This window comes from Dysidea avara, chromosome 7 (assembly GCF_963678975.1).
Source record: "Dysidea avara chromosome 7, odDysAvar1.4, whole genome shotgun sequence".
In the NCBI taxonomy this organism is placed as follows: domain Eukaryota; kingdom Metazoa; phylum Porifera; class Demospongiae; order Dictyoceratida; family Dysideidae; genus Dysidea; species Dysidea avara.
Genome location: NC_089278.1, coordinates 37056735 through 37078898, shown reverse-complemented (window position 1 = coordinate 37078898; position 22164 = coordinate 37056735). Strand labels below are relative to the sequence as shown.

At 36.6% G+C, this 22164-nt stretch overlaps 2 protein-coding genes across 12 annotated transcripts in view; one reads left to right on the top strand and one right to left on the bottom strand.

The window, feature by feature from the left end:
- The window catches only part of LOC136262574 (death-associated protein kinase 1-like), a 70146-nt gene extending 65614 nt beyond the window's left edge, over positions 1–4532 (top strand). For both annotated transcript variants that reach the window (XM_066056907.1, XM_066056908.1), the window contains one exon: positions 4223–4532. In XM_066056907.1, the coding sequence (XP_065912979.1) occupies positions 4223–4405 (183 nt within the window). In that variant the 3' untranslated portion in view covers positions 4406–4532. The remainder of the gene's footprint in view (positions 1–4222) is intronic.
- Positions 4533–6438: 1906 nt separating this feature from the next.
- Positions 6439–22164, bottom strand: part of LOC136262585 (uncharacterized) — a 120484-nt gene continuing 104758 nt past the window's right edge. Inside the window, exons 2-11 of one of the 10 annotated variants that reach the window (XM_066056946.1) lie at positions 21786–22053; positions 21665–21738; positions 17092–17203; positions 16730–16784; positions 11312–11399; positions 10689–10810; positions 9127–9360; positions 7977–8194; positions 6661–6790; positions 6439–6605 (exon numbers count right to left, since the gene is read on the bottom strand). In XM_066056946.1, coding sequence (XP_065913018.1) covers positions 11393–11399; positions 16730–16784; positions 17092–17203; positions 21665–21738; positions 21786–21810 — 273 coding nt within the window. In that variant the 5' untranslated portion in view covers positions 21811–22053 and the 3' untranslated portion in view covers positions 6439–6605; positions 6661–6790; positions 7977–8194; ... (1 more) ...; positions 10689–10810; positions 11312–11392. Of the gene's footprint in view, positions 6606–6660; positions 6791–7976; positions 8195–9126; positions 9361–10688; positions 10811–11311; positions 11449–16729; positions 16785–17062; positions 17204–21664; positions 21739–21785; positions 22054–22164 lie in introns of all 10 variants that reach the window. The other 9 variants (XR_010704229.1, XM_066056948.1, XM_066056949.1 and 6 more) reach the window with 9 other exon arrangements.

The window sequence follows — 22164 nt, the reverse complement described above, 5'->3', positions numbered from 1 at the left end:
ATACGGGTATGGCGACTCTTCATATAATTCGTGAACGGTCTTCCCTTTCGGTTTTATAGACGTGTAACAACTGTAAAACAATGTAGAAGGTCTCTTAGGTTACCAGAGATAGTGTACACTTTGAGTTGATAAGGGGGCATTACCCGTCCTTATGCGAACAAAAATTAAATGCATCTTCGAGGCTTTCTCTAAACAATTTGTGAGAGAAAACACGGTAAACACACTATAGAACAGTTGAGAAGATACTTCTGTGTGTAATTTAAAATGGTTTGTTGTAGTTACACTTCCTTAGAAGCGCACAGCAACATAGTTACCAAATTACAAAATAATTCATGAATTATGAAATACGCTAAATTACAGTATTTACAAATCTAATTATCTAGCTGAATTAATAATAGCAATAGCATGAATATCAACTGAATTACAAATTACATACATGGTTGATTAATTGCCTATTTAGTTAGAATGGGATAGTATTAACTGCATGGGCGCCTTGTTTTTAGAAGTAGCATAACATCGACTTGTTTAATCCTTAATTCAGTCATGGGTATAGACTAAAGTAGGGATTAAATGTTCACTACTATAATTATGTGTAGGTGTAAGTGACCTGCTTTGTTTCACTACTTGTATTTCTATGACTGATCCCTAATTTAAAATTGCACTTGCAATGTAAAAGATGTTGAGCTACTTTAAAAGAAAAAAACAGATGCCATGCAGCTAGTTGGAATAAAATTATACCTTATACAATAATTGTATACTATAGATGGATATATTGTACTTTGCGTGGTAGGATCAAAGCGATGCCGCGTATCATATTGTCCATACAGTACTAATCAACTGCATAACTGTACTGTATGAGTCATACAGTACAGTTATGCACTTAATTGGGCAAATACAGCACACTTGGGCAAATACAATACAGTTATGCGGAGAATTTATTTGTGGAATGTTATGTAAACAACACACTGTAAATCGCTAAAACCAGCCAAACTAATCCTACGAGTTCGTTCTACAGCTAGTGTATAAACACTTACTGATAGTCTGATCACGAAGCTTTCTAAACATGACTCCACTAAGACAGCACGATTGATCACGTGCGTGATATTGTAAATCGCTAAAACTAGCCAAACTAATCCTATTAGTTCATTCTACGACTAGAAATAGATTAGTTAAACACTTACTGATATCCTTATCACCGAAAATCGCAGCGGTTTGAGTACTAGAGAAAATCGCTCCGAGCCAGATGCGACCAGGAAGTACAATATAACACTTAAAGCACCGCCTTGCTTGTGTGTACGAAAAATATAGCACTCAGGGGGTGTCTCGAGGCAAATACAGCACTCGGCTTCGCCTCGTGCTGTATTAGCCTCTCGACACACCCCCTCATATTGTATTTTCCGTACACACGCGCGGCGGTGCTTTAACTCTAACATATGGTACTGTTTTCAATAATGTTGGGGGTAGGATCAGTGCTATAGTATTAATAATACAAGTGCAATGGAAAATTAGGAATTTCAAGTTCGATTAAGGATCATAGAAATAAAATGTAAGGAAACAAGGGAGGTTGCCTATACCTGCAGGTATACAAGTGGACATTTACTCCCTAATTCACTCTGTATACCCATGAGTGAATTTGGGATTAAATATCCACTTGTATACCTGCATGTATAGGCAGCCTCCTTGTTTCCTTACTTTTTATTTCTATGATAACTAATCGAACTTGAAATTCCTAATTTTTCAATGCACTTGTTTGTTTACTTTTTTTGTAACATAATTATGACTGGTGCACCTGTGCATACTGCATCAAAAGAATGAATTGCGCCTGGCATTGTTAAAAATGTCTAGACGCGCACCCCAACTATCAATTAATGAAAAGTAGCTGTTACGCTTTGTGTCAAGCTATGTTCAGCACGTTACACAGCATTTCGAATGAAGAAGAGTACAACAACTTCCTCTATTAGCACGATCACTCACTACAAATATTGATGCACGCCCCAACTATCAATTAATGAAAAGTGAAGTAGCTGTTACGCTTCGTTTCAAGCTATGTTGAGCACATTACACAGCGTTTCTAATGAAGAACAGTACGACAACTGCCTCTACAAGCAATCCACTCGCTACGGAAAATACGGACAATTTTTGTGTAGCAAACTATTGAGAAGCCATTGCACACTACTGCGAATTGACACCTTTGTGGTGTCAGCGAAAAGAAATGGGACACAAAGGAGGACAAATGTAAGTCCATGATGCACTCATTGTAGCTACAGCGGTTGGCAAAAAGGCACATCTCCGGAAGAAGCGACGTCGAATAGTGAAGAAATCTAGCCCGTAGCTCTAACCAAAGTTGAGTTACGCTTGGCTGAAGGCATCAGTCAGGCAGTCAGTCAGTCAGTCAGTTAGTAGAAAATTCTGTTAAATACAAAATTTTAAAAATTTCATAGAAACTTTCTAGAATGGTTTAAAGTGTGTCTGAAAACATTTTCGGGCTTGGCTTTGTCTAGCCAATACTGCCAAGCTGTTATGAAGGTAAAGTGAGGCTGGTTTTTAGGTGATATAATTGGGCAAAAAATCCCTATTCTCCATGATCCCTAATATAGTACTGTATGATAAACTGTATTAACGAATTTACCAGCATGTTAAGTAGACATTAATTATTTTCAGTAGTTATCCCTCTCACTGTCAAATTTGTAGACTCCAATCTACTGTTTGTAAACTGCTGTAACTTACACACCATACCATATAATCATATAAAAATTGTACAGTGACACCTCGATTATCCGAACCCCTTAGGACCAGGGTTAGTCCATAAGTCTGAAAAGTCAATATCTCTGAAACTAAAAATAGCATAAAGAACATTGGTAGATATTTTTGTATTTTCAAATACCCTAACAGAACAGTCACTACTGTTCATTTCCGTAGTTCAGTTAACCGAGAAGTAGGGTCCAGATAATTGTATCAAATTACTCAATAAATCCGATTATTGAGTTGTTATTTACACAAGAGCAACCACGGAACCATTATAAAGTGCAAAAATCAATCTAAGTGAAACCAAATGTGAAATTTCACAACTTTACGGGCTAGCACTGTTTATAATAATACAATAAACATTGCTAACCTGTTTGCAGTTGAAGCGATTATCTCTAAGTCTAGTTTTCCAGCATTTGAGCAAGTGCACATGTGCATACATGCAGGTACGAGGTCACTGTTTCAAGGCGTACAAAAGTAGCAACACACCACTCCAACCTATACAAGTTTAAGGAAAAATAAGAATTTTACAATAGTGTGCGAAAGTCCGGTTATCCCTGTTCCCGTTCACTTAAGGGCATGCTTGCTACAGGATATGTGCAGGGGCTACTAAAACACTCAACTGAAATTACAAAGCATTCAGAATGTGATGCTACAGGTGTTTATGTATCAAAACCGCCATATGGCGGTTGTGGCAGTGAGAGTGTTGCTAATGTATTTATCCACATTAAAGTGTGGCTCAAATAGAAGTCAAGTCCCAAATACAGGCCACTACAAGGTCTTGTATAGAGATTGCAATGCTTAATATACACAATCGATGAAACTTATGACTTGTCAAACTGATGTCAACAGCAGCTGCTACAAGATTTTTAGCTGATTTATGAGTGTATTGCAAGAGGTGAACACACGTGTCTGTGTATCTTTGGTGATCCCACTAACCATCATAATGATAATGTATATGACCAGCTGAGTGAAAACCCAATTAGTCTGCATAATAGTTGTGTTCTTGAAATTAAAACATGTGCTTTTTAACTACTTCAGAACCAATTTTAAATTACTTCAATAAACAGTGAAACGATACTCAAATTGATACCATTGTATTCACCCATTCATAGAAAGCAAGATAATTAGTGTCGTTTGATGTTAAGCAAACATGAGTTACTGTACATATGTTTGTTGACATTGCAGTAAAATGTGAACATTTCTGAGCTTGATTATAAGCATAAGTTGGATGTAGGCCAAAACTATACCTTGATGATTAAGACTGTTGCACTGGTGACTTATGATCAATTAGACATGCAAGCACCTGTTTAATGTACAGTTGCTATACAAATCAATTACGTACCTTGTTATTCCTGTTCTCTATTGTTTACTCAAAACTGTAACAGTCCATTGGTTTTCCCTCCAACAACAAAAATGCAGACTACTTGAGTTTTCACCTAGCAGGTTATGTGATAAGAATTGGTGAAATTTTTAGGAAATCAAGACGAACAACGAGAACAAAGATGTCAACAGTTGCAAGTTAGCGTTGTACCGCAAGTTCTTACAGCGTGGTGAGAGAACATGGAATAAAGTTTTGAAAGCTCTGGATAAATCTGGTAACCCCAATTTAGCTAAGGAAGTTAAGGCAAATCTGCTAAACGAACTTGCTATACAATGACAGTATTACTACTTTTGTAACTGGAACTGCTGTGCATGCATACATTATCTAGTTAGATGAAAACTTGGGTTATGTTTTAAACACTAGCACTGTTTTCTAACAGAAGTATTATCAAAACTTTTACATAATAATCTATACTGTAGATAATGTGATATAATAGTGAGTGTATTGGTAAGGGTATTATTATCTTAGTTAAAATTTAGCTCACTTACAAAGTGTTATCTGCAACAATGATCAGTGGTGCTCACAACTTGAGTAGATTAAATGCCATGGATCACACACTCAAACACTTTCATAGTGTGTAGTATAGAGTTAATGTACATAAAATTGTGTTTTTGTGTTTGACACCTCAGCTAACAATTAATTCATACTGCAGACCTACTCATGTAAGTGAGGCCAAATAATGGACAGTATTATGTACATACTGTTGTTGACCACTTGTAATTCACAATACAATGGTTAACAAACAAATAAAGGTCACCCAATGTTTATTCTAGGGAACTTCCCCTCCCCCCCCTAAAATCTCAGACTCACCCTCTAAAATTGTGAGTGACTAGTACACTAAAGCTTGTTATTAAATACCGTAGACTCCGGTTATTAGACGCACATTGCCTGTTAAGCGCATATGGTAGACTTGTGCTAGACACCTGTTTGTTAAGTGCATATATGGTTGAAATCGCCTCTGCCACCTCGTACTACGTAGAATTGTTGTCAGAATGAATCAGACATGTCACAGCACACTCGATACCTCGCTAGGCCCATGTCTAGCAGATACTGCCATCTGTAATAACTACAGCTATAGCTGCTACCTGGCTTCTAAGGATTTCCATTTCCACGACTGAAACAAACTATTAACTGGTGTTCAAATCTCTTGAAAACTGTAGTGGGTACTAATTCCCTCCTAGCAGAAATTCCTTACCATAATTTATAAGCGCATGCGCTTAACAAGCATAGTAAATTTCACAAATAATTCCTCCGAAAATTATAAGCGCATGCGCCTAATAACCAGAGTCTACGGTAGCACACAAAAGTTATCAAAAGTGCTTTCAGATTAAATCTTAGAGCATTAAATATATCCAATTTTCCCTGGTTATAAATTGCAAATGCAACTTTAAAAATGCTCTCAAATCAGTATCAGATCATTTAATTTTTAAAAATCTCTTGTATAGGGTACATACAAATAACAAAAATTATAGTGATGGCTATTCAATATCTGAGAGCCTAAATTCACTGGAAAAAATTTATGTTTCCTGGTACAGGGCAGGCAAAGGAAACTCAAAGAAAAGTTCAAATTTACTGTACTTGTGGACACATCATATGCCCTGTGAAATTTGACTATAGCACAGAACACGTTTCTGATTTTCAGACACATGATGTGCACAGTGGATGTCCTGATATATGGTGTGTTCTGAAGTGGGTGGCATATGGTATGTGCTTAGGTGATGTTGTGTCCTGAAGTACAAGATAATTATATGTTGTGCCCTGAAGTGCATGGTATATGGTGTGTCCTAAGTTAAAAGATATGGTGTGTCCTGAAGAACATGACATAAGATGTGTTTTGAGGTGCATGATATATATGGTATGTCCTGAATTTCAAATGCTGCACAGGACACATTTCCAATTTCAGACACGTGACGTGGACAATGAATTTCTGAGGACCATGATATCATGGTGTGTTCTGAGGTACAAGATATGAGGTGTGTTCTGGACTACCAGACAGTTGATGTTTTTCCTGTGAAATTTACCCAGCTTTTCAGTTTTTTTCTAAATAGCATGCTTAACTCTCAAAAATGTCCTTAAATTCAACCTCATAAAGTGTAATTTTGTAAAAATTTATAAGCCAGTTTGCTTTCAAAATGGCATGCACAGCCAGCAAAAATACTCCTAGATTTAATCTCAGAAAGCCTGATTTTAAAAAATCATGAAAATTCCCTAATATTTCAGCATAAGTTCACCCATGCAGATCTTTTAATTTGCTAGTGCTTTGTGGATACAGTGATGGTCAATACTGTACATTCGATATCTCAGTGATCTCACACAAATCGTTTGTTTAACAGTTTCAAAATAATATACATAGTGCACTATATTAATAGAATAGTTGTGTACATGAGGTGCACGTGGTGTCCTAGATATTAAATCATTATGTCATCACTACTACACTCATGCATCAAGTTCTACCAACCATAGGATCTGGTTTCACCTAATTACAAAATCAAAATCAACACTCATGACACAGCCTTGATTAAATGACTAACCAGTTTGGCAACTATTTCCACAACTTTATGTAGACTTTCACCTGGTCACCCCCCAAATTCTTGACTCCCACCCAAAGGAGAAATCCTAGAATAAACGCTGAGGTCACCTCTTCTTTTTAGCTACCAGCACCTATAAAATAATCATCAAACCATTATTACAATAACACCAACCATATTGGAGGAGGTTGGTTGTGTGGAATGTGTATGCATTTTTGTAGCGCAAATTTTCATGAGTGGATGAGTTTTAACCTCAGATTTCAATACATTTGCACACAAAAAGAGCTTTTGTCAAATGCACTATCAATTTAAATTTTACATCCAGGACACTCATAATGACCTGTGACCATCTCAGCAAAAACCCAACTTGTTTGCACAACTTCCAAAAAAAATTTTCTCAGTATTATTTGCAGTGTCCAAGGAATGGATCATCAAAGTTTCAGCCTTCTGTAGTGAGTAGTTTTGGAATTATAGTGATAGACAGTAGGAAGAGCAAGATAATCGATTTATACAGTGACTATACTGAAAATAAACTACAGGCACTTACATTCGTAGCCATAACTTCCGCTTGCATTAGTCTACAAAATTGAAATTTGGCTTAAAATGTTCAACATGGATTGGCAGGTATAGTGTTAGCCCTGTAGTCAATTACGCATATGCGGTTTAGTTGAAGAAATGACGACAATCTTGTTTACATTTACTGCATCATAAACAAATGCATGTGACGTGCATACCGGTTGGGCTACAGAAACGAAACAAAGATTTTCAAACTCTCCATTAGCAGGCAAATAAGATGCTGTATAGTTTTAATCAATTTGAGTATTCTTTCTCCGAGTAATGGTCCGATAAATACTTGCGTAGTTTTTGTAGCATGCGTAAGTTTATAAATTTTTAAAATTTTGTTTTTCTCAATACACATGCTTGTGCAAACAAGTCGGATTTTTCCTGAGACAGTCACATGTTATTGAGCTGTAGGAGAACTCCAGGAGTGTCATCTTCTCCTGCCACCTATAATACAAAATGTACCAACCATACTATATACTTCTACATCATGTGATCAGAATACCCCTGCAGCGAGTGTATACATTGTGGTGTACCCTTTGTGTACGACGATAAACTTCAAGAAAAATCAATACGGAACTAGAACTATGCCACAGCAAACAAGAGTTACATAGAATACCAGCAAACTTGTAAGGCTCTACTTTTGTGTGCAAAAATAAAGGCTCTAATTCTTTAGTCAGAGTATAAATTTACTTTTCCAAAATGTCTTCATGCATTAAACAAAGCACTATAGCAAACACACTCCACATATACTGTACCTGTACTTAGAGGTTAGTGCTGATGTGGTTCAATAGTTGATCAGTTGCTTATAAAGTGAGAACAGACTGTTCACCACAAACAGGGAATGATATCAGGTTACCAGGGTTAGTTCCATTGGTGGTTGTTGCTATAACTACTGCTGGGTCTAGTACTAGTCCAAACCCAGCTGGTAACTCTGCCAGGATTCTCTCATAGCCACATAGCAGGACTACGAAATCTAGATAGTACAGGCAGTAAGTGTGTGTGTGTGTGTGTGTGTGTGAGTGTGAGTGTTATGTGTAAAATATCAAGGTATGTAGGTGATTTCACAGATTAATGGGAATTTTGCAAATTAAGGAGCACTCATTTTACACTCAGGTTACTTGTTATATAGCATGCCAATCCTGGATTCCTGACAGTTGTTAATGTTTGAGAATGAAAATTTTGTGGACAGCCAAACAACTTTGAAATTGGCAAAATTATGGCTCAAAAAATTGTACGTATATGGTACACACGCACGTGTGTATGTGTGTGTGTTTATATATACATGCGTGTGTATAGTGTGAGCATGTGTACATGCATGTGTGCTGTGTGTTTGTTAGTATACGGTAGTTCATAGGCATCAGTTATAGAGGTGCACCAATATCGGTATCGGTATCGGTACTGATATCGCGATCGATGAAAAGTTGACTTTTTAGCAGATATTACACATAAGTACTAAAATTGTCCAAAGTACATTACAGTTGACTTGGTAGTGCAATGGTTAAAGTGTGAGGCTCAAGTAGTAGAGGTTTTCATGATGGCCAGGGTTCAAATCTTGAGTTGGTCACTTTTTTCTTCTCTTTTGCACACCTTTTTGTGATCACCTTTTCACAATTCTTTGTTTTTTTCTTTACATAGGTTTTAGTGACCACCTTTTAAGCTTTTTGCCACATTTTAAAATATTTATTGTAGTGTCCATACTGAAAACCTTTTAATTTCAGATATCGGTATCAATATCGGAATCGGTAATTTTTGTAGCCAATATATCGGTTATCGGTATATTGGAAAATTTCCATATCGGTGCACCTCTAATCGGTTACCCAATGTAGGCATGACTGAAGGATTGCCTGCGTGCATGCATTCATGCAATATGGGTACGTATGTACGTGCATACATATGTAAACTCACTTTTCATCATGACAACTGTTAGGTAGCAGATAAACAGTGTCAACAGCTTGTTTATAGCATTTAGTGGATACTCCATAGAAGGACACACAATTAGGTCCAGCCACGTGGTCAACTTGTGTCTTATATGGTAAAGTTGTCCTCCTTTTGAACTGGTTCAAACTGCATCACACTAGCTAGTAGTAAGTTGATGACTCTACACTGTCTCAGTGTAAATGGTTTGACTTTGTAGACAAGCTAAGAAAGTAAAATTGTGTGTTGATCTTTATACCAAAGGGGTAATATTAAGTAATGTAGGCATGTGCATATACATACATACCGTAATTTGTTTTTTTTCATTGTAAAATAATTTTCGTATGCAAAAACTTGTTCGAAAATTTCTTACACAAAATTTTTTACAGAAGATCAAACTACTCTAATAGAGCAGTCATTCATGTATATCATACAAAAATATTTTTACATGAAAAAATTTTATCACAAAAATTTGGTGTGAAAATAAATGCGAATTACGGTAGTAGCACATGCTTGCCTGCTTGAGGTGTTTCTTAATTTGCTCATACACACTTCAACAACACAGACAAAATGTTTTGTATTTTACTAACTCCTCCCACACAACACCAGTATAAATTATGTATGCCCATTCGAGTTATCTCATTAATACCAAATCATAATTTGTTAGTCTCATAGGTATCTTGATTAATTAGATTACACTATAGTAAAATGAGTCATTATTCAGTGACTGTTTTCAAAAAAGCTTTCTTGAATTTTTGTGTACAAGGTCATCATAGTTTTGTGAGAATGTGAAGTTAGCCTGACACTTGAAGTAGTCAAGAAGTACGTTTGAAACCTAAATAACAAGGTCACTATAATGAGGTGGTCTTATCATAAAGGTGGTCTTATCATAAAGGTGGTCTTATCATAGAGGTGGTCTTTGTAAAGAGGTGAGTAGTATTAGCTATATTTCACAAGTTTTGAATGATTTCAGTTTCAGCTTTCCATTCAGTTTTAGTTTTCAATTTCCAAACATCCTGCCTTAGAATAACAGTTATTACAATCACATATTTGCACATGCTTTGAGGTTATGTTGTGATGTTAACACATGTCAGCAGGGGTAATTAAGTGGGTGGGCAAAACCAGTTTAAAGGCTTCTTAGCCAATGATTGGCTTGACTTACACAATACTGATTTACAGTGGAACCTCGATTATCCGAACTAATTGGGGGGAAAGGGTGTTCATATAATCAAACAGTACATAAAATCGAACTTCCATACATTTATATACTGAAAGCATACGCTTGTTGACAAAATACCCTAATTGAGCAGTTGATTTGGTGTTCGTGACAATCAAGAGTTCGGTTAATCGGTGTTCGGATAATCGAGGTTTCACTGTACCAGTTTTTCTATACCAGTTCACAGCACTACTACCGAGTACTCTCATTTGCTATCTCAGACAATTCCTGGAAACTGCTTTATGTTGTTTGGTAATGAAAACTCCAATTTCAGTATGTTGAAAATTAATTTAAATCATATATAGCTAGAGCTTTTGGGGCCAGTTTGTACACTTACATATTAAAAATAGCTACCATTATTTTATGGTCTTGCATAGCCAGACTGGGTTTTCTTATTATTGGGCAGAGGATTGCACAAGATGTCTACTGAGAATCCACCACACTCTTCGAATTCCCCTCCTACAAAAAAGCCATAATTATATACATTAATATAGTACAGTACTTATTAGTTAGCTAACCTTATGAACAATACATTCCCATATAGCCATTATGATGTGCTTCATTATTTTGTAAATTGAGACCGTATATAAAATTGATTTTGTAAGTGCTTCTACACAACTGGACTTGTTATTTAGTGACTTATCTAAGTGGAGGTTAAAATTGAGAACTGATTATTGAGGCTTGGTCCTAAAGTTATTTTTGGACTTACTTCACGTGCCCACTGTAACAAAGTGGTCTTATTATAGAGGTGGTCTTATAGTGGTAGTCTGTGGTTTTTGTAAAGAGGTACAATTTATGAAGTTTCGACCATGCAATTTCAGTTTCCATTGTCAGTTTCAATTTCACTGTTCCCAATGTCCCTTTGGGGTACCACCCTAAGGTTTCCAACAGGCATGTTGAGTACCATTATGTCTGCTAATTTACAATCAGACAATAACCAGTCAATATTCAATTATTCACCTTATAACTGGTTTTAGTAAACTCTGCAGATTCACAGCACTACTCAGTAGCAGATGAGGATCAGCACATATCGCTCCACTACTATGATCTGCAATATTCCCAATAAAACGAGCCTCAGTGACTCTTGTATCATCTACCTGTGTGTATACTTAATACATGTCACAAGGAAATAAAAGCGATACTGTGGGTCCCACATATACATAACAGCTTTGAGGCTCTAATCATACAGTACAATAGTACTGGATCATGAAGGTTGCTTTTTCTGGCCAAAAACCCCCAAAACCAGCCTCACAATACCTTCATGGCACCTTGGTAGTATAATCAAGCCCAAAAGTACCCCATATGCAACCCAAAATGCTCTAGCAAGTTGCTGCAAATTGTATTCAGTGGAATTTTGTTTCCACTGTTAAACATCACCTCAGCCCAACAGGTGCCTTTACGCATACCTCAGACTTACCTTTGTCGAGTTTGTCTTCCTTTTGTCACATTTTTCTTTGCTGATAACTCAAGGTGTAATTTGTGGTAGGGCGTAGTGGCTTCCCTGGATTGCTTGCAGAGGTGCTTCTTGAACTGCTCTTCATTTGTAACGCTGTTTAACATGTGGAACATTACTGAAAACAAACCCACTTTAGTTTTCAGTAATTGATTGTTGAGGTACACATTTAAATGCAAAATTAATTCAGTGACATGCCTGGCCATTCTCCTCTTTGATGGGATTCACTAGTCATAAGTAATAACTATTAAGGCTTTTCCAAAAGGGAAGTTCTATGAACAACTCCTGTTACTAGATAATTTGACAATGAATTGTGCATGAAACATTAAAGAAGCCATGAAATGGTCCATGAAAATGTTTTCATGTAAAATTTCTGGATAGATTTTGCAATGAATTTATACAGAAATTTGTATGAAAAATAACTTGTCCATGAAGCGTTAACATTTATAATCTATGAACATTCCATGGAATTGTAGCAACTAATTTCATGGACAAAAATCTAGTAGCATTTATTGTAGAAATCAAGCATGTCAATTGATGTACTAGAGCATAATCATACAGTACAATAGTACTGTATAGTAAAGATCACATAGGTGTGGGCATGACCCATGAAAAACAATACCCAAAAACCAGCCTCACTTTTCCCTGACAATGATGAGGCAGTATTGGTTAAGTAAAACTAAGCCCAAACAAGCCTTCAGATCGACCAGAAATGCTTTCAACAAGTTGCTATGAATTTTTTTTTAATTTATAAAATCGAATTTTCTACTGACTGAGTATTAACTGAACTGAGTAGCTGACTGACTGATGCCTTCAGACTAGCATAACTTGATAATGGCTAAGGCTACAGGCTTGATTTTTCACTGTTTCGACGTCACTTCAGCTGGACACGTGCTTTTGGCATAGCGTAGTATGTACAATGCATTCTTCATTGACTTACCAGTGCCCTCCTTTGTGTCTTTTCTGACAGTGAAAGGTATCGATTTGCGTAATGGCTTCATTTCATAACGGGAATCATCAGCTATGTTCAACCGGTTGGGGGCATTACACAGCATTACGAATCAAAAACTGTGTGAAAAGCACCTCTGCAATCAAAGTACTCACTATGAAAAATACGGACAATGAAGCATAATGGATACTTCACTTTTCAGATGATAATTGATAGCTGAGCATGTGACTCCATTTTTTCTCTTGATGTGGTATGCGTGGGTTCACCACTCATAATAACTTTATTTTACAACAAACAAGTGCACAAAAAATTGGAATTTTCAACAAGAGTAGGGACCATAGCACATCGATAAAATGTACTGAAGCAAGCTGGAGTAGTGCACGATATTAAATCACAGTAAAACAATAAGAACTACTGTGCTCAAGATACCATAATGGAAATGCACAGTGGGGAAATGACACTTCTTATTGTTTTACTGTGAACCAATTAAATATCACAAGTACACAAAAAAAACTGGAATTTTCAACTAGAGTAGGGACCATAGCACATCGAAAAAATGTACTGAAGCAAGCTGGAGTAGTGCACGATATTAAATCACAGTAAAACAATAAGAACTACTGCGCTCAAGATACCATAATGGAAATGCACAGTGGGGAAATAACACTTCTTATTGTTTTACTGTGAACCAATTAAATATCACAAGTACACAAAAAAAACTGGAATTTTCAACTAGAGTAGGGACCATAGCACATCAATAAAATGTACTGAAACAAGCTGGAGTAGTGTATTATATTAAATCACAGTAAAACGATAAGAAGTGTTATCCCTACTGTGCTCAAGATACCATAATGGAAATGCACAGTAGATACAGTTGAACCTCTCTAATCCAACCAAAATGTCATTTACCAACACTTTTGCGTAGAAAACACAACCTGTGTAATCTGACACCTCTGTACTCCATAACCTGACACAAATTTTGATTCCATAGACTTGGAAATACATTGGTTTTTTACCTTTGTAATCTGACAAGCAACATTAAAAACAATCACAGACAATAATTTTTAAGCAACCAAAGCATTTAATTAATAGAAACAAGTTGTAATACTTGTAAATTCCAAAAATAATTCATGTTAAAATACTTTGTGTGATCCGTTTTACCTGTAATTTACTGCATAATCTGACATAATTCTAGATATTGTACAATGTTGGATTACAGAGGTGACTTGATAATCCAACAACCTCCTTAATCCAATAAAATTTACGGCTCCCATTGAGTGTCGGATTAGAGAGGCTAACTCAACTGTGTAACACTTCTTATTGTTTTACTGTGATTCAATATTGTGCACTACTCCAGCTTGTTTCAGTACTTTCTATCGATGTGCTATGGTCCCTACTCTAGTTGAAAATTCCAAATTTTTTCTGCACTTGTTTGTTAACTTTTTTGTAAATAATTATTATGACTGGTGAACCCATGCACATATCGGATCAAAAGAAACCATGCGCCCCAGCTATATCAGTTATCATCTGAAAAGTGAAGTATCCATTACACTTCGTTGTCACCCGTTACTCAACATTACAAATCAAGAACTGTTCAAAAAGCACCTCTGCAATCCACGCACACCGCATCAAAAGAAGAAATGGTGCCGTGTGCCCCAGTTATATCAGTTATCATCTGAAAAGTGAAGTATCCATTACGCTTTGTTGTAGTGTATGTTCAACCTGTTATACAGCAGTACGAATCAAGAACTGTTTGAAAAGCACCTCTGCAATCAAAGTAGCCACTATGAAAAATACAGCCAACTTCTGTTACAAAGGGAAGCCATCATGTACTACTGCCAAATCAACACTTTCCCTGTGAGCAAAGATGAATGGGACACAAAGGAGGACACTGGTAAGTCCATGAAGAATGCATTGTATGTACTGCGGTAGGTCAAAAGGAACGTCTTGGACTGAAGTGACCGAAGCCCATAGCATTAGCCATTATCATGTTACACTTGTCTGAAGGCATCAGTCAGACCGTCAGTCACTAGAAAATTGTCAAATTTAAAATTCCATAGCAACTTGTTGAAAGCATTTTGGGTCGATCTCAAGGTTTGTTTGGGCCTAACCAATACTGCCTCATCGTCGTCTGGGAAAAATGAGGCTGGTTTTTGAGTGATGTATTCTCATGGGCCATGCCCACACCTTTGTGGTCCCTACTATACAGTACTATCATATTGTATGTTACCAGGAGCACATCGAATCCTATGGAGAAGGGAGCACGTAACTCCGTAAACAGCGAAATTCAAACATGGCTGCCGTGTACTATAATAAGTAACTTTTAAAATTTCCTAATTAGGGAGGCACATGCTCGAATACGTCATGTTCCCGCTGCAACAAAGTGAAGCTATGGAAATGAAGTTCAATGGCACGATGGAGGATTGGAGGAATAGTAGCACAGGCTTAGCAGGACAGTCTTTCTGCAGTCATGAAATCACGCTAAATTACTCCACTTAACTATTCCAAGGTCTACCTTCGACTCGACGATCTTCCTATTGGAACAGTTTTGCATAAGACGATGGAGTAGCAGCTCATTCAGTGTATCCCTGTTGCACGTAAGAATGATGTAACTAATTATAGTAACACTGGATGCCATGTTTGAATTTCTCCGGTAGTATTGGTAGTGTATGGAGTTACACGCTCCCTTGTCCATAGGGTTCGATGAGCTCCTGATGTTACACTACATGTACTCCAGCTTGTGTTTTAGTACTTTTTTATCAATGTCTCTACTCTAGTTGAAATTCCAAATGTTTTGTGTACTTGTAGAACTTAGTAAGTGACACGAAAAAACTTATTGTACATAATACATCATAATAGCTCCTGTGAGTGGTAGACAATTCACCCAACCCTCACCCTACTAAAAGCAAAACTTGTTGCAAGCATGTTGTATTGTGTTGCACATATTATCAATAAACAATTAAGTGTTGTTATTTTTATGGACCCGTTTCCAAGAGTTTTAATGCTACATTTTTTATGGCACTATTAAACTCACTAGTTGAATGACGAATGATGACTAGGAATGACTATAATGACTCACTAGGGATTTGTGTTACCACATTACCACCCCAGTGATCCCTTCTTGTTTTATGGCTTTTTCATGCAATCCTTTGAAATTTTCAATTCATCTAGTGCTAGATACCATTACCATTGACTCTATTTAGGTTATTTTGGGTGGATAATAAATCTCATATATTCCACCTTGTTTTCTAATATACTCCATGCCTTCAGGCACGATATAACATATGTTTAAGATACACTTTTATCTTATGAGTTTGTCTGGTGCCGCCCGTCCTTTTGCAAAGGGTTGGGCGGCACCAGACTACACCTTCCTAACGTACAATGATGTAATGAGGACCGCTAAATTGTGTCACGTGAACATGCATGGTTGCCATGGCACTAGTATTATTGTGGGATATGTAACTGACCGCTTTGGCTGATGGTATGGTAGAAACAGCCATGGAAGAGGTAACTAATTTAAGTGTAGTATCTAAAACAGTTTTACGGACACGATGTGGAATCTATGGAACTATAAACCCCTCAGGCCCTTAGTAGTACCCTCACTTCACTCGTGCACTATAGATTCAGGTCTTCGTGGTTTATAAATTCCATAGACTCCACATTGTGTCTGTATAACTATTATATAATATGTCATACAGGTGATACACGTATCTTGATAATTGCTTTATGGTCGTTATCACACAGCCCTACCTGTACAGTGAGTAACAGTCCACTAGTGCTTGTACACAATGAAAAATTCTCTGCATCACTGTATGTGACTGTGATGCAAAATACTAAGCCTATTGTAATGTGTGAGTATAGGAAATGTTTAAACACCTAGCTATTACTGAAAACAAACAACTTGAATACTCTAACACAACATGGCATGCATCGATGTCTAGTTAATAACACAAGTGGTCAAACTATGTCACACACATACCTAGTAAATGTAGTCGAGTGTCTACACAAGTGTGTTGTCTTCAACTGGGAACCACCTGGAATAGGAATGGGAATTATGCACATGGTCTGATAACTTTAACCATATATGGTATGCATATATGTAGACATTTAATAGTTTGTGTGAGATATCACTGGAGAGAGCAGAAGGCAACAAGTCTACAAGATCACTCCCAATTTAACACTTGAAACTATACAGCCACAAACAGGCAGACCATTTAAATTTATATACCACCATATGAAGGAACATCCTAAAGTAACTGTAACTCAAAAGGAATGTTATACTGTGTACATGTTAGAGGTAATCTGTACTGACCAATACAATGGTGCAGTGAAGGTCCTTACAAGATGGATGGTGAAGCCTCTTCCAATTGTGGTATTTCAGTGTACTCTTCCTCCTGTGGAATAATGGAACTTGAAGACACAGCTCTCTTGTAGTCCAACAATGAATAGTGTCCTGTACACAGTATAATGAACAATGTAGTAGTTAGTACACTTAAACAAAGAACACATCACACAACTATGTACATCCAGAATCATGACATTAACTTTAATGTTTTTTGTGGACCACATCAAATCTTATTCATGCTAAAAGCAACAGTGCTTAAAAGCCAGCAAGTTTATGATATGGAATTGTTAACTTATCAACTACAACACAGTTGTTGTACATTGCTAGCACCATCCCTCTACCCTCATGTTTCATTCACAATCATGTTGTATTGATCAGTCTAATTTCCTCTAGCCATCTATCAAATAGCTGACCCGGCCAGTAACAGCTGCTGTGGTATGACAATGATATCACACAATATAAATTTGGGAGTTGCAAATTAATTTTGTGAGTGTTTATTTCACAAAACACATAATTCGTGAAAGTTTGCTTGTGCAAACCTTTCTAGACTTATGATATATAGCGGCTGTTTAATTACAACATTTGGAGTACCACAAATTGGTGGAGGTGTTTCTGTGCCTGCAGTTGTTGTAATTAGTGCCGGGAAATATCACGATATTATCGTATATCATGATATTTACATATGATACTGTCTTCAAATTGCAGTATTGTCATATCATATTCCAGTAATTCTCTGTATTTAGTGTAAATTCTGCATATTTACACATATTTATGCAATTCTTTGATGGAAGTGCTAGTCAAATTATATCCAAGAAATGTGCTGGTTTTGGAAAAACATTTTTGCTATACCACCTAAGTATGGATATCATGATATTTAGTCATGATGTTTCAGATGGTAATGGTAGGAAATTGTGATATCACCCAGCTCTAGTTGTAATGTTCAGTGTACACACCAGTGGGATGGTAGAACAGGCCAAAAAGTGAGGGGACAACTTTGACAGTGAAATTTACGCAAAATTGAAGATATGTTTGTTATTCATGGGAGTCTGGGGGCTTACCTCCAAGAAATTTTAAAAAGTCTTAATAGTCTATTTTTATGTAGTAGCTACTTACACCTTTTAAAGGTGACTGCTTGTACAGCAGCTGACTGCTCTATTAGAGTATTTCAAAATTTTCTTTCAAGTAGGGGGTAGGGCAATGGCTCCTTGTTTCTACCACCTAATGCACTTTTAGCACAGACAGTCACTAGTCAATTTTACCAAATCAATCGATCAATCATTACAAGTGAAACAACATATGTGGTTTTTACCTAATAATTACCCTGAAACCAAATCGTGTCGGGCTGGTAGACAATTGCAACATCTTCCATAAAGCCATTGCCCTCATAGTTAACAAGGTTTTGTCTTGACACAAATAAATGTCACTAAGTTGGATAGCGTTTCCACTCAAAATAGGAAGCATACTTCTTTTTGTTGCTTCTGAAGAGTTTCACATAGACTGACCTTTCAGAAAAAAACACATTAGTACTAATTCTGCTACTGGATTGCATGCAGTGTTTGATAATTTTAACACACGTAAATATCCAAAAAGTGGTTATGTGAACAAAAATTCCATCACAGCTATATACATTGGGACAGCTTATTCATTAATCCTAAGACACAACTACCATATTTCCTAATAGTAGCCATAGTGGTGCCACAATCAATTTCGAAAATAAAGGCTTAAACATCATCTTTGAGCATCGCGTGGTGACTGATTTATAGTTGATTTTTGGAACTACAGTAATAAATGTCGTGGCGTCTAATCAAGGTATAGTATTTCTTACCTAAATAATGACTTCTACATCTTGTAGTACTATAGCATACACGAGCACATCCGGTATGGGATTGTTGGTCATGTGACCACTTTTTGGATGTTAAAACTACACTGATATTGAAAAGTAAGGTAACTGTGCCTATCTCCAGATGGTTTTTGTTTTTGGTGCTCTATCTCCACCATGCAAGCGAATTACCTTAACCTTAAAGTATGGAGATAAAACCTATCCTATCTCCATCTGTCGAGGAGCTACACTCCAAATTCAACTATGTTTAACTAGTGGTGGTCTAACTGACATCCTATGAGTCAAGGAAGTAGTTACCTGGACTCATGGATATTTGATATTACAAATAGGTCAGAGCCTGTACCGACTGCAAAGTGGAGGTAGGGATAGCCTTGCTGCTGTTCGGGAGCTTCTCTTGGTCCCATGAAACGGGAGTTGAAAACCATTTACTGCATTGCTCTAATGTACCCTGCATTCTAATAGGAAACTAAATACCTGATGTCCTATGTGATTATAACAGATTTGAGAGCAATCGACTTGGGGATGAACCTGACAGACTGAGAAGCCCTGAATCACACAACACAAACCCTGATCACATCAGCCAGCAATGGTACAGCATTTACTGGCTAATGGAGATGGAAGAGAGGATACAATATATCACATTTGCATTTGGTGACTTTGTAGAAACATTACAGGTGGCTCAACAAGATTAATAGACTTAGTCGATTATCTGAACTAATATGGGGGAGGGGTGTGGGAGGGATGTTTATATTATATACTTGAATAGTACGTATAATCAAATATCCATTGATATAATATTGAGAGCTTCTTTCAATTGCTCTAATAAAGCAAACACTTTTCTCTAATTGAGCAGTCACTTTGGTGTTGGGATAAAATCAAATGTTTGGATAATCAGGTTGGATAATCGATTCTCCACTGCATTAAAATCAATGGTTTCAAGGAGGTGAGCTTTGGGTTGGCTTAAGACTTGTTGCTATGCTAAAGTGAATAAGTCCAGCTCAAAATTAATTTAAATACTTCATGATATTAAATTATCCAGGGAGTTTATTGTCTGGTTACGAGTTAGCCATGGATATCATGATATAAGTGTTTAATTGATCAACAACAGTAATAAATAATGCTGTCAATAATACAGTTGGCCTTCTAGGTGTGCTACAAAACTTGTGTCATCTTTAAGAGACAAGTCTTACATAGATCGACTGACATCAACGAATTTACCATATCATGACTTAATATTTCTTTCCAAGTTGTTAAATGGTTACTTTGATCTAGATCACTCCAACTTTATCACTCTTTCTCACAACACACAAACCAGAGGTCACACATACAAATTACTTAAGCCCTCTGCCTACCATCCATGTCAAGTTAACTACTTTGGCACTAGAGTATTTAATGACTGGAACAATCTTACAAGTGATGTTGTGGAGAATTCTTCGTTAAATAATTTTAAATCAGCTATAGATAATTACTTTTATGACTTAAGATTTATGTTAATGTAATAATTATATTCATAGTTAAGTTTTGTTTACTGCATCTAATTTATGTATGTAATTGAATGAGTGTACAGGCTTTTTAGCCTCAACCCAAATCACATCATAATCATAATAATAGTCAAACCCTTTTAACATGTGGTTAAAATTGGAGTAAATTTTGTGCATGTTCCCAATGCCAAACACTTGTTTATCACAACACTTGTAAATTTATATTTTGAATTTTAAACACTGCCACATTAAACTTGCATCCATTACCCATTTTATACTCAATATTGAGATTCAGAATACCGGGTATTTCAACTCTAGCTCTATATTTCCCCAAAATATTCAATGAGACTAGCTCTACAAAATCGTCCATAGCAAGTGTTTGGCTGATTGTTAGCAAACGAAACTTGGTAGAGTGGTAAGTCATAGTTGTTCCTCTACACCGTATTAAGGTCACTTACTGCTTATTTTATGTATCAATCCCCCTCCCACATTGTTATGTCTCACCGCCTAAATTTGGTCATTATTATGACATCATACAAGTATTTCATCATCTCAGTGGTTAACGATTGTGTGGAAGTAATAAACTATGGTACTGCTCAAATGTAATGCCATCTCGCAAGAGTACGAGTGATTAAAAAACTTGCTAATTAAAGGGTGTAGTATCCATTTTGCTTGTGAGTATTCAGCCCAAACGAAATGGGATGAAACAGGTGCCACACCCTCTTATAAATGAGTTTTTAATTGCTCATACCCTCATGAGATGACATTATATTTGAGCAGCACTGTAACTTGCTTACACAGCTAGGCATAGAGGAAGTTGAGGTATAGAGCTTTAATTAACCCTTTGACTTCCACCAAATTTTTCTTAAAATTAAAGAGTCTATATATATAAATCACCATATCTAATAATCTAAAACATAGATTACCTTAAACCTGTATATGCTATTGTCTAAGGAATTCAACTTTACAGCTACTATTTATATAACAGCAGCCACAAGAATGTTATAAAAGCATAACATGTAAAAGTCGGACTACTAGGTTTGTGAGAGTGTTCTAACTCTAGCAAACAATGTCCTAATGTTCCCTACAATAAACACTGGTGCTAGTCTGTTTACAATCAAAGCGAAGGCTGGTTTTCAGGTGTTTTTACAACTACGCATGTGCAAATGTACACATGGCCTAAAATCCGCCTGACAAAAAGTAGCATTACAATCTTGTAACTTACCTCTTGCTTCTCCTTACCCTTACCTTGCTTCTCCTAGATGGTATTGCTTCAAAAATCTCTTTAGTACCCTGGCAAAATACCTTGGTTGTATAGGCAGTTACATAATGTTATATGTGATAGTGCACAAGGGATCTGTTTTTTTACCTGTGTTTTGTAGGGGCGTGCCCATTTCAGAATAGGTGCATTGGCTGTGGTTGAGCACACAAGGAAAGTAATAGCGTGTGTAAACCTCTATTGCTCTTGGATTTCTAACACCAGGACGCCTTGGTGGTTAAGATAGCAGAATAGTGATCAATAACAGATCGAAATACTCTAATAGAACATCCAGCTATCTCTAATGATATAAGAGCCTGTATAATTGTAATGAATAATGAGCTGCTCTCCTGCATCAGTTTAGGCTAACTTTCCTGATCTGAAACATAAAATAGCACCAATGCAAAAACCCAACATGAGTCCCAGCATTTAAGTATTTCAATATATTTGTAAATACAACCTAATTCTATTTTTGACTTTTTATTGTGAT